The sequence below is a fragment of the Podarcis cretensis genome (genome assembly GCF_951804945.1).
Source record: "Podarcis cretensis genome assembly, chromosome: 16".
Classification (NCBI taxonomy): domain Eukaryota; kingdom Metazoa; phylum Chordata; class Lepidosauria; order Squamata; family Lacertidae; genus Podarcis; species Podarcis cretensis.
The window spans coordinates 42363422-42386618 of NC_137186.1; the positions used below are offsets into that span (position 1 = coordinate 42363422).

General features: G+C 42.0%; 1 protein-coding gene and 1 long non-coding RNA gene across 3 annotated transcripts; one reads left to right on the forward strand and one right to left on the reverse strand.

The window, feature by feature from the left end:
- The first annotated feature begins 911 nt into the window (after positions 1 to 911).
- On the forward strand, positions 912 to 8491 carry LOC307205452. The gene is made up of 4 exons (XR_013834005.1): positions 912 to 1227; positions 1748 to 4836; positions 7351 to 7503; positions 8001 to 8491. It is a non-coding gene; the product is annotated as an uncharacterized lncRNA (long non-coding RNA).
- ZCCHC8 (zinc finger CCHC-type containing 8) lies at positions 6371 to 22874 on the reverse strand. Of its 2 annotated transcripts, none has more exons than XM_079957766.1 (14): positions 22287 to 22874; positions 20300 to 20340; positions 18782 to 18856; positions 18124 to 18229; positions 17123 to 17200; positions 16670 to 16773; positions 16092 to 16157; positions 14851 to 14914; positions 14333 to 14475; positions 11931 to 12073; positions 9957 to 10081; positions 9167 to 9250; positions 8025 to 8139; positions 6371 to 7845 (listed from the first exon to the last, which is right to left on the reverse strand). In XM_079957766.1, the coding sequence occupies exons 1-14, from the start codon at positions 22470 to 22472 to the stop codon at positions 7028 to 7030; spliced, it is 2148 nt and encodes a 715-aa protein (XP_079813892.1). In that variant the 5' UTR covers positions 22473 to 22874; the 3' UTR covers positions 6371 to 7027. The 2 variants fall into 2 exon arrangements, with proteins under 2 accessions (XP_079813892.1, XP_079813891.1); XM_079957765.1 differs by having other exon boundaries at positions 14851 to 14911; positions 22287 to 22709.
- Positions 22875 to 23197: the final 323 nt, after the last annotated feature.

The window sequence follows — 23197 nt, forward strand, 5'->3', positions numbered from 1 at the left end:
TAGCGTGGAAATTCATGCCACATGAAGACACCATGAGTAAGGGTTTTTTAAATTAACCCTTTTCCTTCTAAGTATGGTTCTGGGCTGATTAAGAAAAACACCTTAATGGGATGCTTTACTTTTATTCATCTACATCAGTGACAATGAGTAGGATCAATACAGTATGCTTTTTATTTATAGTAGTGATGGTGAAAAAGCAGAAGATATGCAATAAACAGTTTCAGAGGGAGGCAGCTCTTTGTCACTTACAACAATGGAAAACCCACAGCTACAGATAAAATGGGAGCAGTCTCTTTATCCTCAGTGGCCACATGGCCATGAAATTCCTGTGTCTTGCGCTCTTTGCGCAGATATATACATCACCACCCCCTGCTCTTTCCCCCTGCAATTGGCCAAGCAGAATCTGAAGACTGAGAATTGCCCCCGCCCCCCACCCCGCAAGCCCCATAGCAATGCAACTACCTTCTGCCACCTTTTGTTCCTCTTTTTGCCTACAGATATTGTATAACTAGCATAAGCAACAAGAGTTTACAGAGTGCAATTCTTCAACACACAAACAAAAGGGGGATCAGGATAGGTTTATTCCTGTCTGTTTTTTGGGGGGTGATTATGTACTTTTTGGACAAAATAATTATGGGAGACTAATATTCAAGCAAGTACATATATGGATGCTGCTTAAATCTTCATTTTTTTTCCTCTTGTAACACTCTCAAAATGTTCAACTCCACAGAATAATATCATTATTGCTGGTCCATTTTAAACGGTTTCAGAGGGGCACCAGCATACTCTCTGTGTTTATCCATTTTACCTTTTGTATCAGCAACAATTGTAGATATTTTTTTCTTGAGACAAAATGTATTTGTTTCTTCATCTTTCCAGGTAGTCACCATCTTCATGACAAAGCAGTAAGTAGCCACTTCTCTATAGATAGCTGTGCAACAATTAAATATTCTTATTTAGTGTGTACAGAGGAGTAAGAAAAATGTAACACATTTAATTGTCTGACATTACTAAATATGGAAGAACAATAGCATGAAGTTAAGGAAATTACTTGGTTCAGGGCAACCTTCCAAAGAAGTCCACAAAAGTTATGGACCCATAAATGTTTTTAGTAGTTAACACATATTCTGTTAGTCATTTGCAGGAAAACAACCCCTCACGAGCCAGATGATGCTTGCAAAGCTGGACTCTGAATCTCCAGAGGTGCTCAAACTAAAACAAATTACCGTATTTTTCTTTCTATAACACTCACATTTTTTCTCCTAAAAAGTAAGGGGAAATGTCTGTGCGTGTTATTGAGTGAATGTGTGGTCCCTGGAGCAGACTGGTCCGAGTGCAGAGGCAAAAATCAGGCAAAAATCAGATCCCGCGTCACGGAGGAGGGACAGCTGTAGAGGAGGCTGTTGCTTTCCTGCATTCTGCCTCAGGGTCACCCCAAATTCACCATCAGATCACATAGCATGTCTATGGCTACAGCCTGCACCAAAAAAATCACGCACCCACTGTTGCCTGGGGCCACAATGGTGCAAAAACGTGGTTACAAAGCACAGGTCCACATGGATTCTCAGGATTTTTGCATTGGGTTACCCCAAACTCACCGTCAAATCACATGTCTGTGGCCACAGCATGAAGCACAAAAATGATACATCCACTGTTTCATTCAGAATTTTTTTCCTTATTTTCCTCCTCTAAAAACTATGTGCGTGTTATGGTAAGGTGCGTGTTATAGAGCGAAAAATACGGTAAGCTGGCAGCAGAGCCATGGGGAAAATAAACACTGGATCAGAGCAACAGCAGAAAGATGAGAGGAGTTTCAAAGTACACCAGGAACTGCATTATTTATTGTATGGGTCTTTGTGCCTCTAAGAGGAAAACAGGATAAGCATTTCCAAAATAAATTTGAGCAGTTTTGCTTCAAAGCATTTGCTCTCGATGTGTGCGCGCGCGTGTACGCACGCACACACCATTACCTTTTGGTAAAAAGGGAGCCAGAACACTGATTGCATTCAAAAGCACATTATGACCTTGTGCACGGCAAAGAAGCAGTAAGTTGGCAATGCAATTGATCGAACAACATGGCAATTCCTTCTTCTAAAAGATGCGGCGAGCGCTTTCTAATGTGTGTTGTTAAATATTGGTTACATCTGCACTGTGTAAGCGCTTCAGCAAAAGTGGGAGTGAATGATATTATGCAACCCTCAGCAGATGTTCTTTTCACTCCTGGAGTCAATATGGTACTGGCAAGTGCTGCCACATTGACAGGCCAGGACAGCAAAGCTCTTTGTTCCACAATGCACAGCACAGGCTTCATTCTTATGCTCCTGGCAACGAGACAGAATGCCTTCATCCCTGAAGAAGCTGAAAGGGAAACTTGGAGGCTTTGAAAGGGTGAATAAACACATGCAATGGACTTAGAAGAAGAATAAAATATAGATCAGCAACACGCACACCTGTTGCAAGCTATTCGCGTTACAATCCTGCACACCCTTTGATTTGGGAGCAAGCCTACTGAAAATGGAAGTTTCAAGAACACATAAAAGGAGCCCAGCTGGATCAGACTAAATAAAGGTTCATCTAGTACTGCCTGGCGTGCTCCGGTCCATGGGGTCACAAAGAGTCGGACACGACTAAACAACAACAGTACTGCATCCTGCTTCCCCAAGAAATGCTAATCAGAAGGCATCAAGGGCAGGAAAGGAAAAGGCCATGTCTGCTGTGGCTAACCAGTGCCTGAGAGTCCAAAGCCTGGCCCTTCAAGAGGTTCTATATAGTTGTTTCTTTCTCCACATCCAGCCACCTTAGTTAATGGCCATTACCACTCCATGGGGCAACTCAATCCATTAATTTTGTAGTTTGAGTAACTATTTTCTTTTGTCTGTTCCAAACCATTCATTACCCTGGGTGACCCCAAGTTCTAGTTCTTTGGGATAGAGGAATGTCTATTGGCTTTCTCCACACCACACATAAATTTATAAACCCGTTAATCCCCATTGTAGACATCTTTTTTTCCAAGCTGAAAAAACACAAAGCCCAGCCTTTGGCAACCTGGTGCCCTCCCATTCCCATCATGTGTTATGCTGCCTCTTTTAATAGTAGTGTTCCTTGATTTTTATTTTTCTGCTGTTTTTCAGGGATTTCTTAAGATGCAATTCAGCGGTGGAGGAAAAAACCACAGTTCTCAGACCTGTGATAATAGATCCAATACAAAATAGTAGAAAGCACATGGCAAAAGTGTGGATGGACCGTAACTTAAGCCCCCTTTCTTTCAAAGGGACTTAAGTCACCACTTTAGCTGGGTTGGAACCTTTGCCATTTACAGCTCAAATCATTTAAAGTAGTCCAACAGGTCTGCATAAATCACCATCAAGTTTATGTGGTAGGAGAGCTATCAGCCAGGTATGAATGGCATTAGAAAAGTTGTGTGGGAAAGCTTCAAGGCTCACATCACTTTTACTTAGATCAAGCATTATTACTCACTCACTTTAATTACCTGGCCTAGATTGCCATAGAACACACCCTCAGCCTAAGGGAGAAAATACACACTTGTTAATAAAGTCAGCCATGAAGGTCTCTCACTGCAATAGACAAGGGTTCATTATGTAATAGAGAACTGTAAAAGATGTGAAACTGAACAAATATTTTAAAAAGCAAGAAAAGACAGGAGGAATGAAACCAGAAAAAATAACAGTACTATTATGTATGTGCACAGAAAGAGTAACAAAGTCTAGCTTTGGTAATATACTATTTAAGAGTTCTGGACAGAATGTTAAAAATAAACATACACATACATGACAACAGATAGAAATTAATTTCCCTAATATCTAAATTTAAGTTGCCTTGGAGCAATAATGAAACTATAGGGATGCTAATTACTCAAGCACTCAAATAATTTTGTATATATTTTCAAATAACCTTTGCAGCAACTGCTATGCTACAAAGTAGGCCAACATTTTAATTCCTGCACTTTGCAGGTTCAGACATGAGATGAAGATTGGCACAGAATGGTAGTAACTCAATGGTGGAGCCTATGTCTTGCATGCAGAAAACTTTCTCAAGGGATGATGAGAAACATAGTTCAAAAGATCTGCAGGAAAACACGAACACACATATGCTACATGGTTCTCAGGCCTCTTTCCTAGCATTGTGTTTGCTAGCTGAGCAACTCCATCAAAGAGTGAACGCCCCCAATTCCTCAATTTAATCCCTGGCATCTCCAGTTTAGAGCATTCTATGGGAAAGGCTTGCACTGGAGACCAAAGAAAGCGGCTGCCAATCAAAAGTAGGCCACAGTTCACACAAACCAGTGATAGCATGGGCAAGTTCAAACAAAGTTAGAACTGCTCCACCCATTTAAAATCTCCTGTAATGTAGCCAATTAACCCTTCAGATGCAAGCACTTCTCAGAGTTTGCTTTTTATTTTATTTTCAGTGATAGGTCGGTCATGTAACCTAGAATGCATGATATTAAGAATATATTTATTTATACCCCGCTGCCATTTTCCCCTGACAGGAATGAAAGCAACTTACAGATAGAAACAAGAACAACTAAAAACATACAAAAGAAAAACAATATCTGAAAAACAATTAAACATGGATACAATTAAAAACTATGTACTTTCTTATTAATAATACTTAATCAGTACATCTTCAATTCCCTGTTCAGAGCCCCTGATGAATGCCGAAGAAACAGAAGTGCCAAATGCAAGACACTGAGGCAAATGGAAGGAGCTACCTGCCACCCTGGAAAAAAAACACTGGAAGGTATGGCACAAACCCAAGACACGCCCAGGACGGGCCTGGAGTCGTCCTACTCTCATCCAAGGAGGAGCATTCATGGTACGTGGATCGTTAGAGGATAGTGCTCTGTGTCAGACAAGGATCCGAGAGACCAGGAGTCATAGCTGCACTCAGCCATGAAGCACACACGGGCCAGTCTCTGCCTCTCAGCCTAATTTACCCCACGGGGTTGTTGTGGGGATTAAATGAGCGGGGAACCATGTATACCACCTTGAGCTCCTTGCAGGAGAAGATGCAATAGAAATGTAAAATGTATCTATTGGGCCCTTCTCTTGGAAGCCTTCCTTCAAATGCTGCCTCAGCTGAGGCATATGTGAATTTTATAGTGCCTGGAGAAAGGAGATAGAGCAGCCTTTGTAGCCATCAGTGGATTTCCAGCAAGGAGATGTTAGTGGGAAAGTAGAAGACCTACTAAGGAACAGATGGTGGTTATTATGTCCTATGTAAAACCTCAGAATTCAAAGGTGGTGTACTTTCTTTTTCCCATGACTGTATTTGCCCTCTCAGAGGGATGAGAGGGCTTAGGGCAAAAGGAATGGAGAACAATTTCCTATAAAGGCTGAAATAAAGAGTAAGAAAATAGATGAAGGAAAACCATGTTAGCTGAAGAAGGAATCTCTACTCAGCGAGGCAGGCAAAGGGAGGGGAAAGAGTAGGAAGAATACAGCACTTCCACGGATTCTAGGCCCGTCTTGCCTAATCCATGATTGTGGTGGAGGCCTCACACATACCATTGAGAATGACCATACACATCATTGGAGAACCCTTTAAGCAAGTGAAGTAAAAAACTAATTTGACATGGCACAGCATGTCCATATTTGAAAACAGCTAGCTCAGCTACATTTTGAACCATAGGGCAGGTTCCTCCAAGGGCCAGGAGGACACCAGTCTTCCAAATAACCAAGGTGCCTGCATTGGAGCCTTTGTGCAAGGAGGGAAAAGGGCACTGAAGGGACAGCTGCACACAAACCTGCAGTGTGTTCCTGAGAGACTATCCATGCAATGCCACACCTTCATTTTCATGGCAAAAGAAAGGGAGCATGCAAATGTACAAGCATCTAATTATTCATTAATTTTTTGGCATATGTAGGCATGCAACTTTAGAGAAGGGCATTCAGCTTTTTCCAGCTGAGGGCCTCATTTCCTCATGAGCAACCACCTGGGGGCTGCTTGTGGCGGGCAGGGCCAAAGGAGGTGAGAAACAGTGTGATTTTTACATTTGTACAGTAGGCTACACCACACAGCTGTGCATCCAGGCAAGCAAGAGGCTGATTTTTACCATTCAAGAACATGCAAAAGCACTTGAGGAGGGAGTGCAGCAGGGCTGGTGAGAAATGTGGAACGGGGAGGGCTGCGTGGCTTGAGTAGAGTCCCAAGGGCCGAGGCCTGGGAAGGCACAACTGACGCCCCCCCAGGCCTAAGGTTCCCCACTTCTGCTTTAATATTTATTTATTTATTTATTTATTTAAAGGCAGAAAAGGGGAGTATAAGATTCAACCACAACAGGATTTTCATATTCAGTTTTCCAGCGGTAGGTTTTTCTAGTCTATCTAAACGTTTACATACAAAAAAGTTATTAAATTTTTTTTTATTAAACCTCTGTACCGAAGCATCAATATGTATGTACAGCAAGTTCAAATATGGGACATTACTAAAAAGAAAGAAGAAAGAAGGTAGTACTAAAAAAATCTGACCCACATAAATTACTTATAAAACTCTTCAAAAAGGGCAGGGATAATTGTGAAACAACCCCTGATTATTCCCATTTCATTGCTACAATTTTTCTATTTTAAATGAAGGGGAAACCATGTAAAAGGTTGAGAACCTTTCAAAAACTACTGAGAATAAACTGGTTTACAGTGATGCAGAAAGCACAGACAAAATCCTCCAGTTGCCGCTGCTCTAACTTCACAAGTCAAACAGGGTCAGAAAGATTAACTCATATTCAGGAAACATTTTCAGAAAAGTTAACTCACTTGGTAGCACTTTCTTGTATTAGCAGAAACATTGGTTTTAGGCAACAACAGACTCTGAAGTCAAAATGGAAGCTCTGTACACTGCACTTTTTAAAACAAGTAACATAATTATAGGAGGAAAACAAAGCAGGAGCTTTCAATGTGTCTGTTCTTACTTGGTCATTATTTATAAAGTAAGTACAGAGTAGTATCCAAAGTTAATTGGCCAGTCGATTTCTTTTGGGTGCAACCGTGCTGCAGTAGTAATAGGGCACCTAGGAGGAAGCCTTCTTGCTTTTCTGCTGGTTCCTAGGAGAGTTCTTTAGCACACTTCTTATTCGGAGGTAAATCCCAGTAGATTCAGCCATATTGTCAAATTCAAAAGGTGTTATCCCAGCAGCGAATTTGCTCATGTCAGGGACAGGGCTGGCATTTTTGGACACCTCAGCACTGATGACCACAGGAGAGTCACTGTGGCTTACCCTGGACACTGAGGTTGAGGGGCAGTTCTCAACACTGCCTTCAGAATCCATGGGATTCGGTTCTTCATTGTCTGTCAAATCAATCAGTTCATCACCTGAAATCTGTTTCTTTTCAGACTCTTCTGCTTTGAGTAGCTGTTCACTGTTGTCTGAAGTCCCAAGTTCCAATACATCCAGCTTCTTGCATGTTATTTCTTCTGGGAAAATGTCTGACTCAATTCGAGACGGTGATGAGGCTACAGAGTTTCCTGTTAAAGGATTCTCTCCAGGTATGTCAGAGTCACTGTTTGCACTATCTGCTTGCTCCAGGGCTGCCCAAATGAGGCGCTGCTGCTCCTCAAGCTCTTCCAGAGTCAAAGTGTCTTCATCCATAGCAGAGCCCTCTGCTCTCAGTGGAGCAGAATCACTGGAAGGAGTCAAAGGTGGAGTATCACGGGTAACTGGTAGGGGAATACATGGAGGAAGCCGGGGAGGGGTAATGTTGGGGGGAGTACACGGAGGGGTCCCACGTGGCAATGGGGGAGGAGTGGCGTTCAGTGGTGACCCTGGAGGCAGTGGAGGTTGGAACTGGAAGCTATCATAACCAGGAGAACTGTGTGGAGCTTCAAAGTCTGAAATCAGAAAAAGAGCAACTGTTAGTAAGCATCCCTATCCCTATCTTGTTTTCAATGGAAGCTGGTATACAGGTGTGGTGGATCATAATTTTTAATAGGGATGGGAAGAAGGAAGTTTTAAAGCTATTTTATGAACTATATTTATTGCACAGGTTTATTAGTATTGAAAGGCTTACCAGAATCCATCTCCATGTCAGCTGACGATACTTCAGCACTGTTTCCTTTCTGTCTTTTTGGATGATGAGCGTTCTGGTGAGATGAAGATCTTTTATTGCTGGACTTTGGGCTTGACTAAAGAAGCATCACAAAGGAACAAGAGAGATTAAGAGTATTCAACATGATTATGAAGACACATTCATGGAAGGTGCTCATGTGCTCTGCGGCCACAGCCATGGAGAAGAAGGCCTCACAGGGTCACTTTCTCTGAGCTTTCAATGTTTATTTTTTTAAGCATTTAAACAAAGGCAATTTCCATCCCTTTTCCTTACTGCTTCTGACTTCCAGAAGTCTGGCCAATGATTCTAAAGGTACCAAAAGAACTGGAAAGCACTTGGAAATTTATATACTGTACACTGCTTGGATTTAGGTTTGTTTTAAAATGTATGTATGTATTGCTATTTTGCAAAATAAATACTAAGAACTGCCTCCAGCATTCTCTGTCTGCTAGCATAAAGCTCTTGCACTAGCAGATGGGCAAGTTTTAATGTTGCATAACCAAGGAATCTATTGTGCAGCACATTATCAGCAACCTGCTGAGCACTCTCTTGCACAACATTCTGCTGGTGCAAAACATTACATCAGCAGAACAAGTATTCCTCTAACTTATGCTACACTGGATTCCACTACACTGGATACAACCCTAAATTTAAATCTGCCCACTAATATTTCTGATTATTGAACTGCACACTCTTTATTCACATTATCATAGGTGGTTAAAATGGTTTGAAAGAGTTCAAAGCAACCAACTGCCATATCTTGAAAATATGTTCCCATCAGGGACCCTAGCTCTTATGTGATTTATGTTAACAGATTTCAATAACTCCTATTGCACTCTTCAACCCTGAAAGGGTTCCTAGAGACAGGCTAATGGAAAAGTAACTAATTGAAACTAATGAGCAAAATATGACACAAAGACACCAGAAGACAAGTATCAAACATGGCAACAATCTACAGAAATGTACACCTATACATGTTCCTCTTACCTATGTATGCTTTTTACTATCATAAGATAGAAAATTCTATGCAGAACTAGAAATATGATTGTTAACTGGAAACATCAATACACACAACTTTCACAAGCACATTTAAATATAGTCACCGAAAGATAGGTAGAAAGATAGTGGGCAAAGATATCCTTCTGCTGACTGGGCTGAAGGGGTACGGAACCAAACATCCTCCATTCCTGCAGGAATATAAATACAGTAAAAGAAGATGCTGATCAATGTGCAGGACTAGAAAACTTGCTTGCATATATGTGTTTAGCAAAAAGAGGAAGAAAGCAAAGAATGAACTGCAAGAAAAATATTTAATAAATGTGTATTCCAAACACAGAATTTACAACAGGTGAGAACATAATATATCAATACAAATTAAAAACAAGACAATACAGCTTAGAATATAAAAACATTGGGAGCTGAAATACCAAGCTAGTGTTAAAAAGTAGAACAGACTAAAACGCACATGAAAGGTCTGCATGAAAGAAACCCCTCCTCAGGAAGGGAGTTCCAGAGTTGAGGAACCACTGTCAACAAGGCCCGGTCCATGGTACCCACCAACCAGATCTGCATTAATGGTGGGCCAGAGGAGAGGGCCTTTGAGGACCATCTCAAGGCCAGGGCAGTTAGCTGTGTTGGTCTGCCGTAGTCAAAACAAAATTTAAAAAAATTCCTTCCAGCAGCACCTTATAGACCAACTAAGTTTGTTCTTGGTATGAGCTTTTGTGTGCATGCACACTTCTTCAGATACAGGCCAGGGCAGTTCATGTGGAAGCAGGGAGTCCCTCCAAATAAATTTTGAAAGGACTGTCAGATACAGATAACGTGTAAAAGAAATTCGTATGTCACTCTTTGGAGGAAGGAGGTGATGAAAGTGTAAAACTAGTCACTTACATCTGTTACTCCATTCGGAGTGGACATATTAAAACCTGGATAGTTTATCAACTTAGAGACATCATAAGTGACACGCCAATTCTGTTGGTAATATTCTTCTGCTTCTGTTTCACCACCAGGAGATGCTGTAACAAAACACCACAAATAGTTACTGATACTATTGACAAAAGAGGACTTGGCACATATAATGGTGAGCGCTTGTTGCTTCTAACCACTTTGACAACAGGGTGCTGGAATGCACAGATTCTGTGATAAGAAGCAAAACAACATTGTATAATTAATCACAAAAGAAATAACCAGTCATTTTTTATGCACCACATATTCAGAACTGAAAAATTTAGCACCACTCCACCAGAACCCCAAGATAAGCCATCCAGGTTTTAATATGTCCACTCCGAATGGTTACGGTACTTATTTAAGGTTGTAGTCAATGCTAGTCCTACTCAGAAAAGACCTATTAAAATTAATGAACATGACTTAGGCACACTCATTCCAACAGGTCTACTCTGAGTAGGACTTCATTGACTACAAATCTAGCAATTAAGTCGAAGTCCCCACAATGCAGGAATCTCAATCAATGCATCCATAGATTGTTCCAATGAATTTTAGTAACAATGGAACTTTTTCTGAAAACATGGGGGGGGGTGCCCTAAGCCACACACTCGTCTTATCACACATATAATAACTGTTTATTATCGTATTTGGACTTACAATCCACCCCAAACAATCCCAGGGGGAGGGGTGTTTCAGGTTTCAAATAAGTACAGTATCAGGTTTCAAATAAATACAATGTACATTAAAATCAGAAAATAAAATGAGAAAAACACCCAATATTAGAACAGCACAGAACAAGAGGACAGACATCTACTCAACCAAAGCACTGGGTAAAAAGGTGTGTATTCACCAACTGTTGAAAATCTTATGTGTCGTTCCAACAGCTTAAATTGGGCTCCACAGTGGGCTGATAACCAGTGCAGATCTTTCAAAGCCAGCCAGAATGTATATACATCCACCAGCAGCTTCACTAGTGTATTCTGCACTAGCTGCAGCTTCCGAATGATCTTGGACTGGGATGTGACCATAGATCACTGTGATAAGTTATCCCTATCAAGGAACAACATAACACTGGGTCTCAAATGACATAGAAGGATAACGTAGTACCCACCAAGCTACACACCTGGTTCTTCCAAGGGAGTACATGCATCTCCCTATTGCTGAACTTTAGAATTGACAACAGAGATTACTTTCATGTCTGGATTCAGCTTCAATTTATTGGTTCACACCCAGCCCTTCATTACCTCCAGGCAGTGCTCAAACACCTGAACTGGCACTCCTGATTCAGATGGAACATGGAAATTGAGATGGGTGTCATCAGCACACTTGACATTTCACTCCAAACGGCCTGGTGACATCTACCAGTGACTGGTATGGATGTTAAAAAGCACAGGGGAGAAGAGACTGACCGCCCCCCCCCCGGGAACCCCACTAGTGAGCTCAGTGTGCTGAGTAATAGTCCCCCATTGCTGCTGTCTAAAATCGGCCTTGAAGGTAGGAATGGAATCACTGTACAACAGTGCCCCCAATTTCCAACCCACAAGTTGTTTGAGAAGGATGCTGTGGTCAATAGTATTGAAGTCAAAAAGAATCAGCAAGGTTGCACTACCCAGTTCCTGTCCCAAGAAACCAGGCTGGCCAAGGTAGTTTCAATGCCTTGAATTGAATTGGGTCCAGATAATCTAATGGTATTACAGAATTTCAATTATTATTGGAAAGAATCAATAGGCAAACATCTCATATAACAGGCTGTAACAATAAACAACAATATTTTAACTATTTTCTTTACAGTCAGAAACCAGAAAGGTGGAACACTTTTCAAAGTCAAAAGCCAAATAATGGACAGGTATCCTCTTATTACGAAAAAATAAAACACATTTGCAGTAAGGTATTGAGGGCCGTTCTCACCACTAAACTTACCATTTCCATCATAGAGTGTTAGTCCAGATTTTTCCATTTCTGCCTCCTTGAGCCAACCTGGGGGATAGCCTAGTTGCCGCATTCGATAGATGAAAGGAGGAAGAGTCTTATCAGTGACACCAAGTGCATCCTGAAGTTCCTCACTGCAATAGGACAAATGAAATCCTGTTAGAAATATGAAGGGGCTGAACAACCCTATTTGGGGAAGTTGTCTGCTACATTTTAAGAAAACAAACAAGAGAGATTTGTATCCTGATGGAAAACTTAAGGTCACGCCGGAATTATATAAGAAAGCTGCAGAGTTGTGTCCAGCTTGAATATATTTGTTGTTACGTATAAGTGACTGATTTTCATGAATTTCATGAGTATGTTCTTTTCCATTAATTGTTATAATAATGTATAAAAATAATAATTTATTATTTATACCCCGCCTATCTGGCTGGGTTTCCCCATGTTCCTCCCATGCCAGGTCCCAGGTCTTGATGAAGCTTTATTGCTAAGGGTTCCGAAATTACAGCAAGTACTCTTTTTTAACACTTTGCAATCCTTGAAGCAGTTTTATTTTCTTGGTTCTTTTTCTGGTTGTTTGACAGTGGAGAGATCTTTCTGACGGGTGAACACTGCCGCTCCTCCTTTGGCCCATTCTTCTATTTCGCACTATTTGAGATACGATGTACACCTTCTATCTGGGTTCTTTTTCTGGATCTTTGCTATCTTGTTGTTCTAGATATTCAGCTATCTCAGGAACTAGTGCTGCCGGTAGATTTGTTCTCTGAGATTTGCTGCTGAGAATGTTGAATTTCCTGTAGTGACTACCAGATGGAAATGAAAAGCCCAGTAATATCATATTCCTGCTTCTTGCAACTTGAACATTACTGGACACAATTCTATTTTATTCTCTGTTTCCAGAGATAAATTGTGAAGCACTGTAACTGGGTGATTTTCATATTCTTCCTTTCACATTTGTTAAAAGCTATCCAAATCTTGTCCTTTTTGAATTGGTGAAAGCACTTAACAGTGCCTCACAGACTGATAGTGCTCTGTGAGCTCTCTCTTGTCCCCAAAGGTACTCCAGTGCTTTTTTCTTTAAAAAAAAAAAAGTTTAGGGGTACTCTCATTTTCCTACTCATATTGAAATACTGCCGCTCAATGAGGCCAAACTTAAATTCACAAAATGTTTAGGGGTATGTGTACCCCTGCGTTCCCCCCAGAAAAAAAGCACTGAGTAGCTCTTAGGTGGGTATCACACTTTTGAATCACTGAAATATGAAGTCCATAATACTGTCTCCTTCTGCCCCCTCTTTAATGACTCTCACATGTAAAGTAAGCTTTCGGGCTCTGTTTTCCACCTCCTCCAGCTTAGATTTTGTATCCTTATTTTCTCCGAGGAGCCGCTTCAATTTTTTTCATCTAAGTGTACCAGATCAATTGCTGCTGAGATGGTTTCGGTGGTGCCAGCAAATTTCTCCATTATTGCATCTACCATTCTTTCCAAAGGGGTTATCAGCTCCTTACATGTCTCCATAATCATGGTTTTAAGTGAAATATGCTGTGCTGCAAATTCTTCTATGAGTATTGTGTCTAAGTCTTTTCCTGCTGCAACTTCAACTGTTTTAGGTGGGGCAGGCAGCTCGCCTTACTTGTAGTCCACACCTTGCTTTTTCTTTCAGCATAAAAAATTGCACTTGGCTTGTCTTGGGTGTGATCATGAGGCCGCTGCAGTGGGCCTTGAAGTCTTAGGTGCAGACCTGGGTGGAGCCACTGCAGGTGCAGATCTTGGTGCTAGTAGCAAATATTGAAATGAGAGTGAGAAAATTTTTTTAAAGGTCTTTTCAATATTTGGTTAGATTTAGTAAAAATCAGGTACCTGAGGGCAGGAGTTCTGAGCCATCCAGTCCCTGCCCCCATGTTTTCAGCTTTCTCCAACTTCGTGCCTTCCAGATATTTTGGACTACAGTGGTGCCTCGCAAGATGAAATTAATCCGTTCCGCGAGTCTCTTCGTCTAGCGTTTTTTTCGTCTTGCGAAGCAAGCCCATTGACGGCTTAGCGGATTAGCGCTATTAGCGGTTTAGCGGCTTTTAGCGGCTTATCGGGTAAGCGGCTTAGAAAAAGGGGGGGGGAGGGAAAAAACCCCGCAGGAACTCGCAAGACATTTTCGTTTTGCGAAGCAAGCCCATAGGAAATTCGTTTTGCGAAGCACCTCCAAAACGGAAAACCCTTTCGTCTAGTGGGTTTTCCGTCTTGTGAGGCATTCATCTTGCGGGGCACCACTGTACAAGTTCCATCAGCACCAGCCAGCACAGGCATGCTGGTCCGTGCTGATATGAGTTGTAGTCCAAAGCTTTCAAAGAGCACCAGGTTGGGAAAGGATGGTTTATATTCACTGAGAGAGAGAAAATACCTAATTATTCCTGGTTTGAACCTTCCAAACCTTTCTTCAACTTCTTCTGCATGGTACCGCTGTTGGAAGTTTTGGTTTCCTGCTTCCCCACAAGCATCCATAAACTGCTTCCTTTTTTCACTTATACGGGCAGCATTTCGTGGCTAAAATGTAGTTAGAGGGGGGGAAATCAGGACAATACCAGCTACCAAGTTACACATACAAATTCCCTTGATTCACCTGTGGAATAACAGTCTGCCTAGTACTATACAGAGTTGGACTATTTGATACTTAAAAGTTTTGGCCTTACAGAGGATATATGTTGCTGAATACAATTGTTTAAACTTGTTTTTTAAAAGACCCTAGAATATTTTAATAGGGACATACGTAGCAAAATATGTGTCTTAAGATATAAAACATATCAACAATATTCAAATGGATTATACAGCTTTATCAAAACCCAACTGAATCCTTTCAAATTAATCTATATCTGATTATCAATGTGCTCTGAGGACAGAACATCAGAAGGAATATTTTACCTGTGGACAATCTTTCATTTGGTGGTCTTCAGAGCCACAATTGAAGCAGTGAGATTTTGGCCTGCTTTATAAAAGTAAACAGTTTATAACACTAATATTTAATACTGACTTAACAAATATGTGGGTCCATTACATATTTCCAACAGCCTTTTTAAAATGTCACCCATATGCCTAATATACCAAACCCAGTTGTGACAGCACAGAAGAATGCAGGAGGAAGTATACTAACAGCAATGTCATCTTAACATTTTAAACATTTTGTGACTATGCTACAACAGCCTGACAAATAAATAAAGTAGTATGTAGTGGAAATTTGGATGCTGGAAAGAAAAAGAAAAAAGTGCTCTGATCCAAGACATAATAGTTGGACTTCTTGCTATGGACTTTGTGGTTTTGTGCTCCTTCTTTCTCTTGCAACCCCTCCCACAGACCAGAGCGCAATTTGCCATGACACCCAAAGCAGGTGGAAACGGTGTGCCTGAACCACGGAAGCCCATTTTAAAGTGTGGCTTCCAATTCAGGTTTGAAGGGAAACCATGGTTTGTGAGAATCAGGAAGTGTGAGAGGAAACTGAATGGGTCACTGCATGAACTACTTAAAAGTCTATCTTAAGATATGTCAAGGCACATGGCCCTCTCCAATTATAAAGCCGAGGAGTAAAATTTTATTTTTAATTGTTCATGAAATGTTGGCTCAATCTATTATTCTAATGCCCTACTTGAGGACTCATCTAGTTAATTCTTAATGAAAGTTAATAAGCCTGTCTCCTAGCAGATTTTATCTGTGTTTCTATCAAATTAAAGGGGGGGAATGGAGTTTTACGAGAGTTATGAGCAGGAAGATGGACAGCAAGGTCTGAGTAGCTCTTGCTAACCTGGTGTCCTCCAGCATGGCTGTGCTGGCTGAGGTTGATGACAGCTGTAGCCCAAAACGTCTGGAGGGCACCAGGTTGGCAAAGACTGCTATAGTTATTTTGGATGTGCCTGAATAAGGTCTTCAAAGCACCCAGAACATTCCAGCTCCCTCTTCCCCTATACTTTTGGTCATAAGAGGCTGCACTTCACACTTAATATCACAAAATGCTTTAAAAGTGGCAAGCTGTTACATCATGAAGGGTGCTCTTTATGTCAGCAATTTAATCTGCACTTTGCTCTCATTCTAAGTCATATCCATTACTTATCAACCACAGCACATTTCAGTTTTTTAACTAGAAATTTTCATAGATTTAGAGAAATACAAACCTTTTAGGCTTTACTTGTATCTCCTGTCCATCTAGAGAAAGAATCTGCGTGAAAACTTGCTGGTATCTTAAGAGTTCAATAAGGAATTGCCATTGTAGAAAACAGAACAACTGAGGTTTACGTGTCTGTGTATGCATGATGGCTATGACCCAGAAGTGTTTTGGTATAAATTGTTATTACAAAGTTTAATTTTGTTTGTTTTTTGCTTAAGAAAGGTAAGATGAGACTCATAATCAATACCATGAAGGCAAGATTCCGCTTGAAAGGATGGCTCCACCATTGTTGAAAGCATGCTATCTTTTAATAGTAGGGTTTAGCCTGATCAGTGTAGCGTGTCAGATGCCTGACTCCACTGTTGAGAAATATAGCATGGAAGTCCAATAGCATCTTTAAGCAGAGCAGGAAATCCAATCACCAGAAATAATGTTTCACCAAAAAGGGCATGCCCTGTAACGTATGACATCACAATTACGTAGTTAATAGACTCAAAATATGTAGATTGAATCTGGTTTAGTACTGATTGGATTAAGTTGCATTGTTAGCAGGAAAAGAGGAGGACATTAAACTAAATAGGATACTTGGGTATTTCCCATCCATCTGTCAGCTGAGGGTTTTCATTTAATATAGGCTGCCCCAGTTTATCAAGACAAAAATTGGTAAAATAGAGAACACTTCCTACAACCTGTAGAAAGAGTCAAAAAGTGTCAGCATTTTATTAGATTGAAAGACAACATTCCTTTTTTAAAATGTACTTAAATATTTCACAAATATATATTTTGATATAATTAAGTACATTACAATAAAGGTTCTCCTGTTTTAAGGTTTTACAAACAAGATCTTACATCTTACACACCCATAACTAAAAAAAGCCCAGCCAATTAATATGAGTTACAACAACTTAACAATAATTAAATACAGTGAGAATTACATGGCTCTTTAAGCATCTTGTCAACCCTTTTCTAATGCTATGGTTCGGAAATCTAAAATGTAGGATTCAAGCACATACACCACAAAGCAAAGGCGTAACTTACACTAAAGGCCTCCTTGATTTTTTTTGATGTATTTGAGATTGTCACTTTATGGTCTTCTTCCAACATAAAACTAGAAGGCTAATAGAAAGACAAATCACATTTTGCGAAACTAAGATTATATTTATCAAACAACAAAGTATATAATTATGAGTGTTTTCCTATATAACTCATTATGCCTGAACTCACTTCCAGAACACTTGTATCAGGAATAGGGAACCTGGTGCCCTCTAGAGGCTGTTGGGATTCCAATGCCATCTGTCCCAGCAAGCATGGCCTATTGTCAGGAATGATGGGCAACTCCAGAGTTGAGCAATATCTGGAAGGCAACAAGTTCCCCAGCCTACATGATTCTTTAAAAAATTCTTGCATTTATATCCTAACTTTCTTCCATCAAGAAACTCTCCCCCCCTCCCCACCATCCCTTCAAATTTCAGCTAAAAATCTACTCTCTTTGCTTTCTCTGAAGTCTTTAGCTTAACCTCCTATAAGCACAGCGATGCCCTCTTCCACAAAGTGAACAGGGAAGGCCATGTGTGCACAGGTGCTCTGAGTGCACACTGGATGGACATAGCTCCGTGGCTGCTTTGGATGTAGTGGCATCTCAAGCGAAAAGGACTTCAGGTAGCAGGGCTGGGAAAGTCCCCTATCTGAGGCCTTGGGAAGCTACTGTTAGTCCTAATAGACAATACTGGGCTAGGTGGACCAATGGTTTGACTCAGTATTGCCTGTCTTCACATGGAGCAGTGGCATCATACACTGTGCTACTGAAGAACATGACCAGTTAGCACATTGCAGCAGGACATTTTTGACAGACCAGTCATATGAATAGAAACATGTTATTTCTGGAAAATGTAGCTTATGTGCTTCTCTTCTTATGCTTTTAAGGAAACATGGTACACTTTTCATCAATAACATAGGCTGTTAGGGCTAGTCTACTACAATAGTAACAATGGATACCAATAAAAGAAAAGGTTTAGATCATTTCATTAATATATAAATACCTGCGGCTTAACATTGAAGTAGGTCTTGTCAGATTCAGCACTTTGTTGCTCCTCATATTTTTGAACTAAACAAGATATAAAATCTTCTATTTCTTGATGATATTGCCTATACAAGAATTTTCAAAATAGATATGCTGTCTTTTTTTGTTATAAAGCACCTCTCTCACAGACTGCTCTTACACACTGTTCAAGCTGAGGATTTTGTTCTGCAATTCTGCAGAAGGAAGAGCTTGTAGATCAAACTTTGAGGGGAAAGGTACAGGCATTTGTCCTATCCAGTGTTTTGGTAGCACTGCAAAAATTCAAAATTCCTTTCATGTTGCATACGTTTTCTTTAAATATCTGTAGGGCAATAGCGTTCAACGTTTTTTAGACTAGGGACTACAACCTACTATGTGGGAACTTTAATTTAACTTTTTTTAAAAACCCACATATGACTTATTTACCCAACCACCCAATGTTTCCAGTTCTCATTTGAACACACACATACACACAACCCCCCCTAAAAATTGGGGTACACAGTTACAGACATGACACACCTTATATTGGGGGACAGTAGACTAGTGGGTTCTGACCCACCACTCAAAGCTCAATACTCTAGAAGGCACCCACGGTACAAGTATTCTGAACTTAACCAATATAATATATATATACTTACTTTGAAACAGTATTGTTCATAAATAAAATTTGTAACAAAGGCCCATCAAGTTTAGAGTCGTCAATGGTAAGTCCACTAAAAAAAGAAAGCATAAAGCTACCATTACATTAGGTAGTAGCAGTTCAGACAGGCCCACATGCCCCTTTGACATAGTTTGGAAGTATTCTGACCACATTAAGATACTTTAATATATGTAGGGACACAGGTCACACTGTGGTCTAAACCACTGAACCTTTTGGGCTTGCCAATTGGAAGCTTGGCTGTTCGAATCCCCACGACAGAGTGAGCTCCTGTTGCTCTGTCCCAGCTGCTGCCAACCTAGCAGTTCGAAAGCACGCCAGCGTGAGCAGATAAATAGGTACCACTGCAGTGGGAAGGTAAACAGTGTTTTCATGTGCTCTGGCACTTGTCATGGTCCTCTGTGCGCCAGAGGTGGTTTAGTCCTGCTGGCCACATGACCCGGAAAGCTGTCTGTGGACAAACGCTGGCTCCCTTGGCCTGAAAGTGAGATGAGCGCTTCAGCCCCATAGTCGCCTTTGACTGGACTTAACCATCCAGGAGTCCTTTACCTTAATATGTATATTTATTTATTTCTCTCCCCCACCCCCATTCTTAGTAATAAACTTTTCTCCTTACCACAGTTTGTTAAGAATAGTGCATACTAAGCCAAAATTATTTTCTTTTGATTACATGCATACCCGAAGGAGCGTCTCCACTCCCATCGTTCTGCCCAGACGCTGAGGTCCAGCGCCGAGGGCCTTCTGGCGGTTCCCTTATTGCGAGAAGCAAAGCTACAGGGAACCAGGCAGAGGGCCTTCTCGGTAGTGGCGCCCGCCCTGTGGAACACCCTCCCATCAGATGTCAAAGCGATAAACAACTACCTGACATTCAGAAGACATCTTAAGGCACCCCTGTTCAGGGAAGTTTTTAATGTGTGATATTTTAGCGTATTTTTGGTTTCTATGGAAGCCGCCCAGAGTGGCTGGGGAAACCCAGCCAGATGGGCGGGGTACAAATAATATATTATTATTATTATTATTATTATTATTATTATTATTATTATTATTATTATTAGATTCTACAGCTTAATATTAGTGAAGAAGTGTAAGCACTCTTCCCTCGTGACCACTCAATACAAAGAAATGACAGGTATTTTCTGCTACATCTGAAGTAAACACCCAGAATCCATAAAACCATGCTGCTAGCTTAACGTGCTCAAGGAGGCTTTGTGCCCCACCCCATAAATGGAGCAGGTCAAACCATGTTTTAAAAACTACCTAACATTTTTAAAAGTACTAACATAAAGTATGAATTACATCATACATCTAAAACATGGCAAGCCAGTTTGGGACTTGAAAGGGGTTCCACAAGCAATTTATGCTTTGGCATTGTGTGGGTGGGTTGGAATCACACAGGGCATGCCCAAATCCTTACACATATCTAAAGTGCCTCTTTGGAGCCTATCTACTTTTAAACAATGTACTAAACATCACAGATGATGAAGCAATTTACACATACCTTGGTCGAGTCAGCATATTCAATTTTCTTCTGAGTTCATGATGTTAAATATTTGTTAAGGAATTTCAAGTCATGCTACTATTTCAGAATAATGACTCTGGAATAATTTATGACTGCCCCTGTTCTGGACTCTCAGTCAATAATAATTAGAACCAGAGCTCCAGATGTAAGTTTATTTGACATATAAAAAGTAGGTATGAAAGTTAAAGGAAAGTACATTAGCCTCCCCACTTGTGAATCACAGAGTTGCTGAAACCCACTCATGGTACTCAATGTACATGAAGGAAGGAAGACATCACAAGGGAAGCCTGAAGATGGCAGAATTGAATGAATACCTTGTCAAACGCTTCAGGCCACATCCTTCTAGGGCTGCTGACATTTATGCCACAGTTCTGCTAAAAGAACTGTACTCCTCCCTGGTACAATTCATGCTTATGAACAGTGCCTTCTTCTTTGAAATCTGGTACCCTTTAAAAAGCTGGACAAGTGATATATTCAACAGGTGCTGTTCTCCCCACCCCAGCTTTGTCATGTGTCCTCTGTGTGTGTGTGACCACAAAATAATTTGCAGAGGGACGATGACAAGCCAGTGTAATATAAGAGTGCTGGGTGTTCAAATCCATGCTCAGCTACAATGTTTGCTAGGTGAACCTGGATAATTCAGCACCTCATGTACTTCACAGGATTGCAGCCAAGGAGAAAAGGGGACAGGGGAGAACCATACACCACTTTGAATAGAAGGAATTTAAAAAGTCAGTGAGGCAGACTGCACGACATAGTGCTCAGAGTACAGGCCTAGGACTGGGAGGACCCAGATTCAAAGTCACACTCAGCCATGAAGGCCCCTGTGTGATCTTGGGCGGCCACTCTCTCTTGCAGTCTATCTTATCCCACAAGTTGTTGTGAAGATAAAATAGGTGGGGTGGTATGGGATGAAGTAGTATAAAATTAAATTTAAAAAAATCACAGCAAAGTTCCAAGAGACAACTTTTCAAGTGCATAGCAGTATGTTGCAGCAAACACAAGACAGACAGGATCAGCAGAGTGGAATTCTGGTCAACTCGAGGGGGCAGCAAATTGAATAAATTCAATTTATTATTGCATTTTTACTGCCATAAAGGAGAAGAAATGCTTGTGGGAGTTTCTGTCCAAAGTGTCAACATAACTTTGCCAGTCTTGTGTCTTATACACTCCAACAGGAGCAGGACAGGGTGAGAGTTTCATTGTTCCTGCTCTCCCTGAAGCACAGTGATGTGGGGTGGAAACTTTTTTCGGTGCCAGAAATAATTTCTCCAGTACCAGTGAATGGAGGCAAACTACAAATACATTATTAGGTAAGGCTGGCAGCTTCAACCTTCTTAGCACTGCTTATAGAATATATTCAGTTGGTTAGCTTTACTGCACACAGCCAAAGCAGCTTATGAAATAAAAGTAAAACAAATGTACTAAATTAGATCACTCTTTAGAGCAACTTTTGCCTGCCTGGTGCCCAGATGTTGTTGGGCTACAACTCCCAACACAGGGCAGCCAAACATTTGCTAATGCAAAGTACCTTAGCATTTACTTAAGTATCTTTTTGCTCAGGCAGCAAAACGTCTTGGGCCGGGCCAACCCTGAAAACAGAGACTTGCGGAATAAGCTCTCGTGCTCCAGGGGGCCGGACTGTGTCGCTGCTGCAAGAGGCTAGTAGAAGTCCCTGACACTTTCTGCAACTACAGCCGAAGCCCACGGAACTGAACCCACGGCAAGTTCGAGATTACAAATGGGGTGGGAGGGGGGTTACAAGGGCTGGGACCCCTTTGCGAAGATAGGTAACAAGATGCCAAGAGCACAGCGGGCGCCGGCGCCCCCCCCCCGCCCCTCTGAAGGAGGCTCCGCTCGGCCCCGTAACGGCCGGGAGGCGGAGGGGCCCCTCGGCAAGGCCCAAGGCCTCGAAGGGCTGCCGCCTCTGGGCGCCCCCAGGCCGGCCTGCTTCCCCCGCCAGGATATTCTCGGCCTGCAGCTCCCTGACGGTCTCCTGGCACTCCCTCAGCCGCTGGCGGAGCTCCTCCGTCTCCGCCCCGGCCTCCTCGAAGCGGGCGTGGGGCGGCTGCGCGGCCGGGATGGGCGCCGCCTCGCCGGCGTCCAGCTGCTGGAAGAGCTCCTGGTCCCCGAAGTCCACCTCGGCCGCCATCTTAGGTCGGGGAGGGAAGGCGCCGGCCGCGCGTGGCCCGCCGGCCGCACGGCCAGGCGCTGCGGAAGAAGTTGCCGCCGGGCGGAGAGGAAAGGCGGCGAGAGGCCCCGGCCTCACCTCGGAAAGGGCCGCAGTTGCGCGCAAGGCCTTCAGTCGCCAGAGCTCTTCGGGCAGGCGACTACAACTCCCACAATGCAGCGAGGCCGGACGGTACCCGAAGCCCGAACTTCGCACTGGGAGAGCGGCTGGGCGCAGCGATGCATGCTGGGATTGGCCAAGCACTTCCGCCCGATTCTCAAGCTTCCGGCAGCGCAGGCTGGCGGCGATTGACTCGCAATGGGGGGGGGGGAGGCGCAGCTCTTTTTGCTCGGCCTCTTCCTGTGTGCTTTCTCTTGCAGAGGTTTCTTGCGTAGCTTGGGTAGGAATTACTAACTTGCACAGCTAGGAGGAAAACGAGTCCCCCTTTTATCCATGCTCTCCAACGTACTAGCAGATGTCTTCACTAACAGAGTAGCTACAATCTCATTTTTCCAGTTCCTGGAAGTTTTCTTCCACAAACCTGAAACGCATCACCACTTTCAGGAATGGCAAAAAGCACAAAGAACCTGGTTACACCACAAGCAGGAACCAAGCAACTGACCCTCCTTTTCTCCCACTATTGTCAGGTCTCTCTCCTCATTAAAACATAGGGCAGCAACAGACCATCCAGGTTCAATCACTAGGCA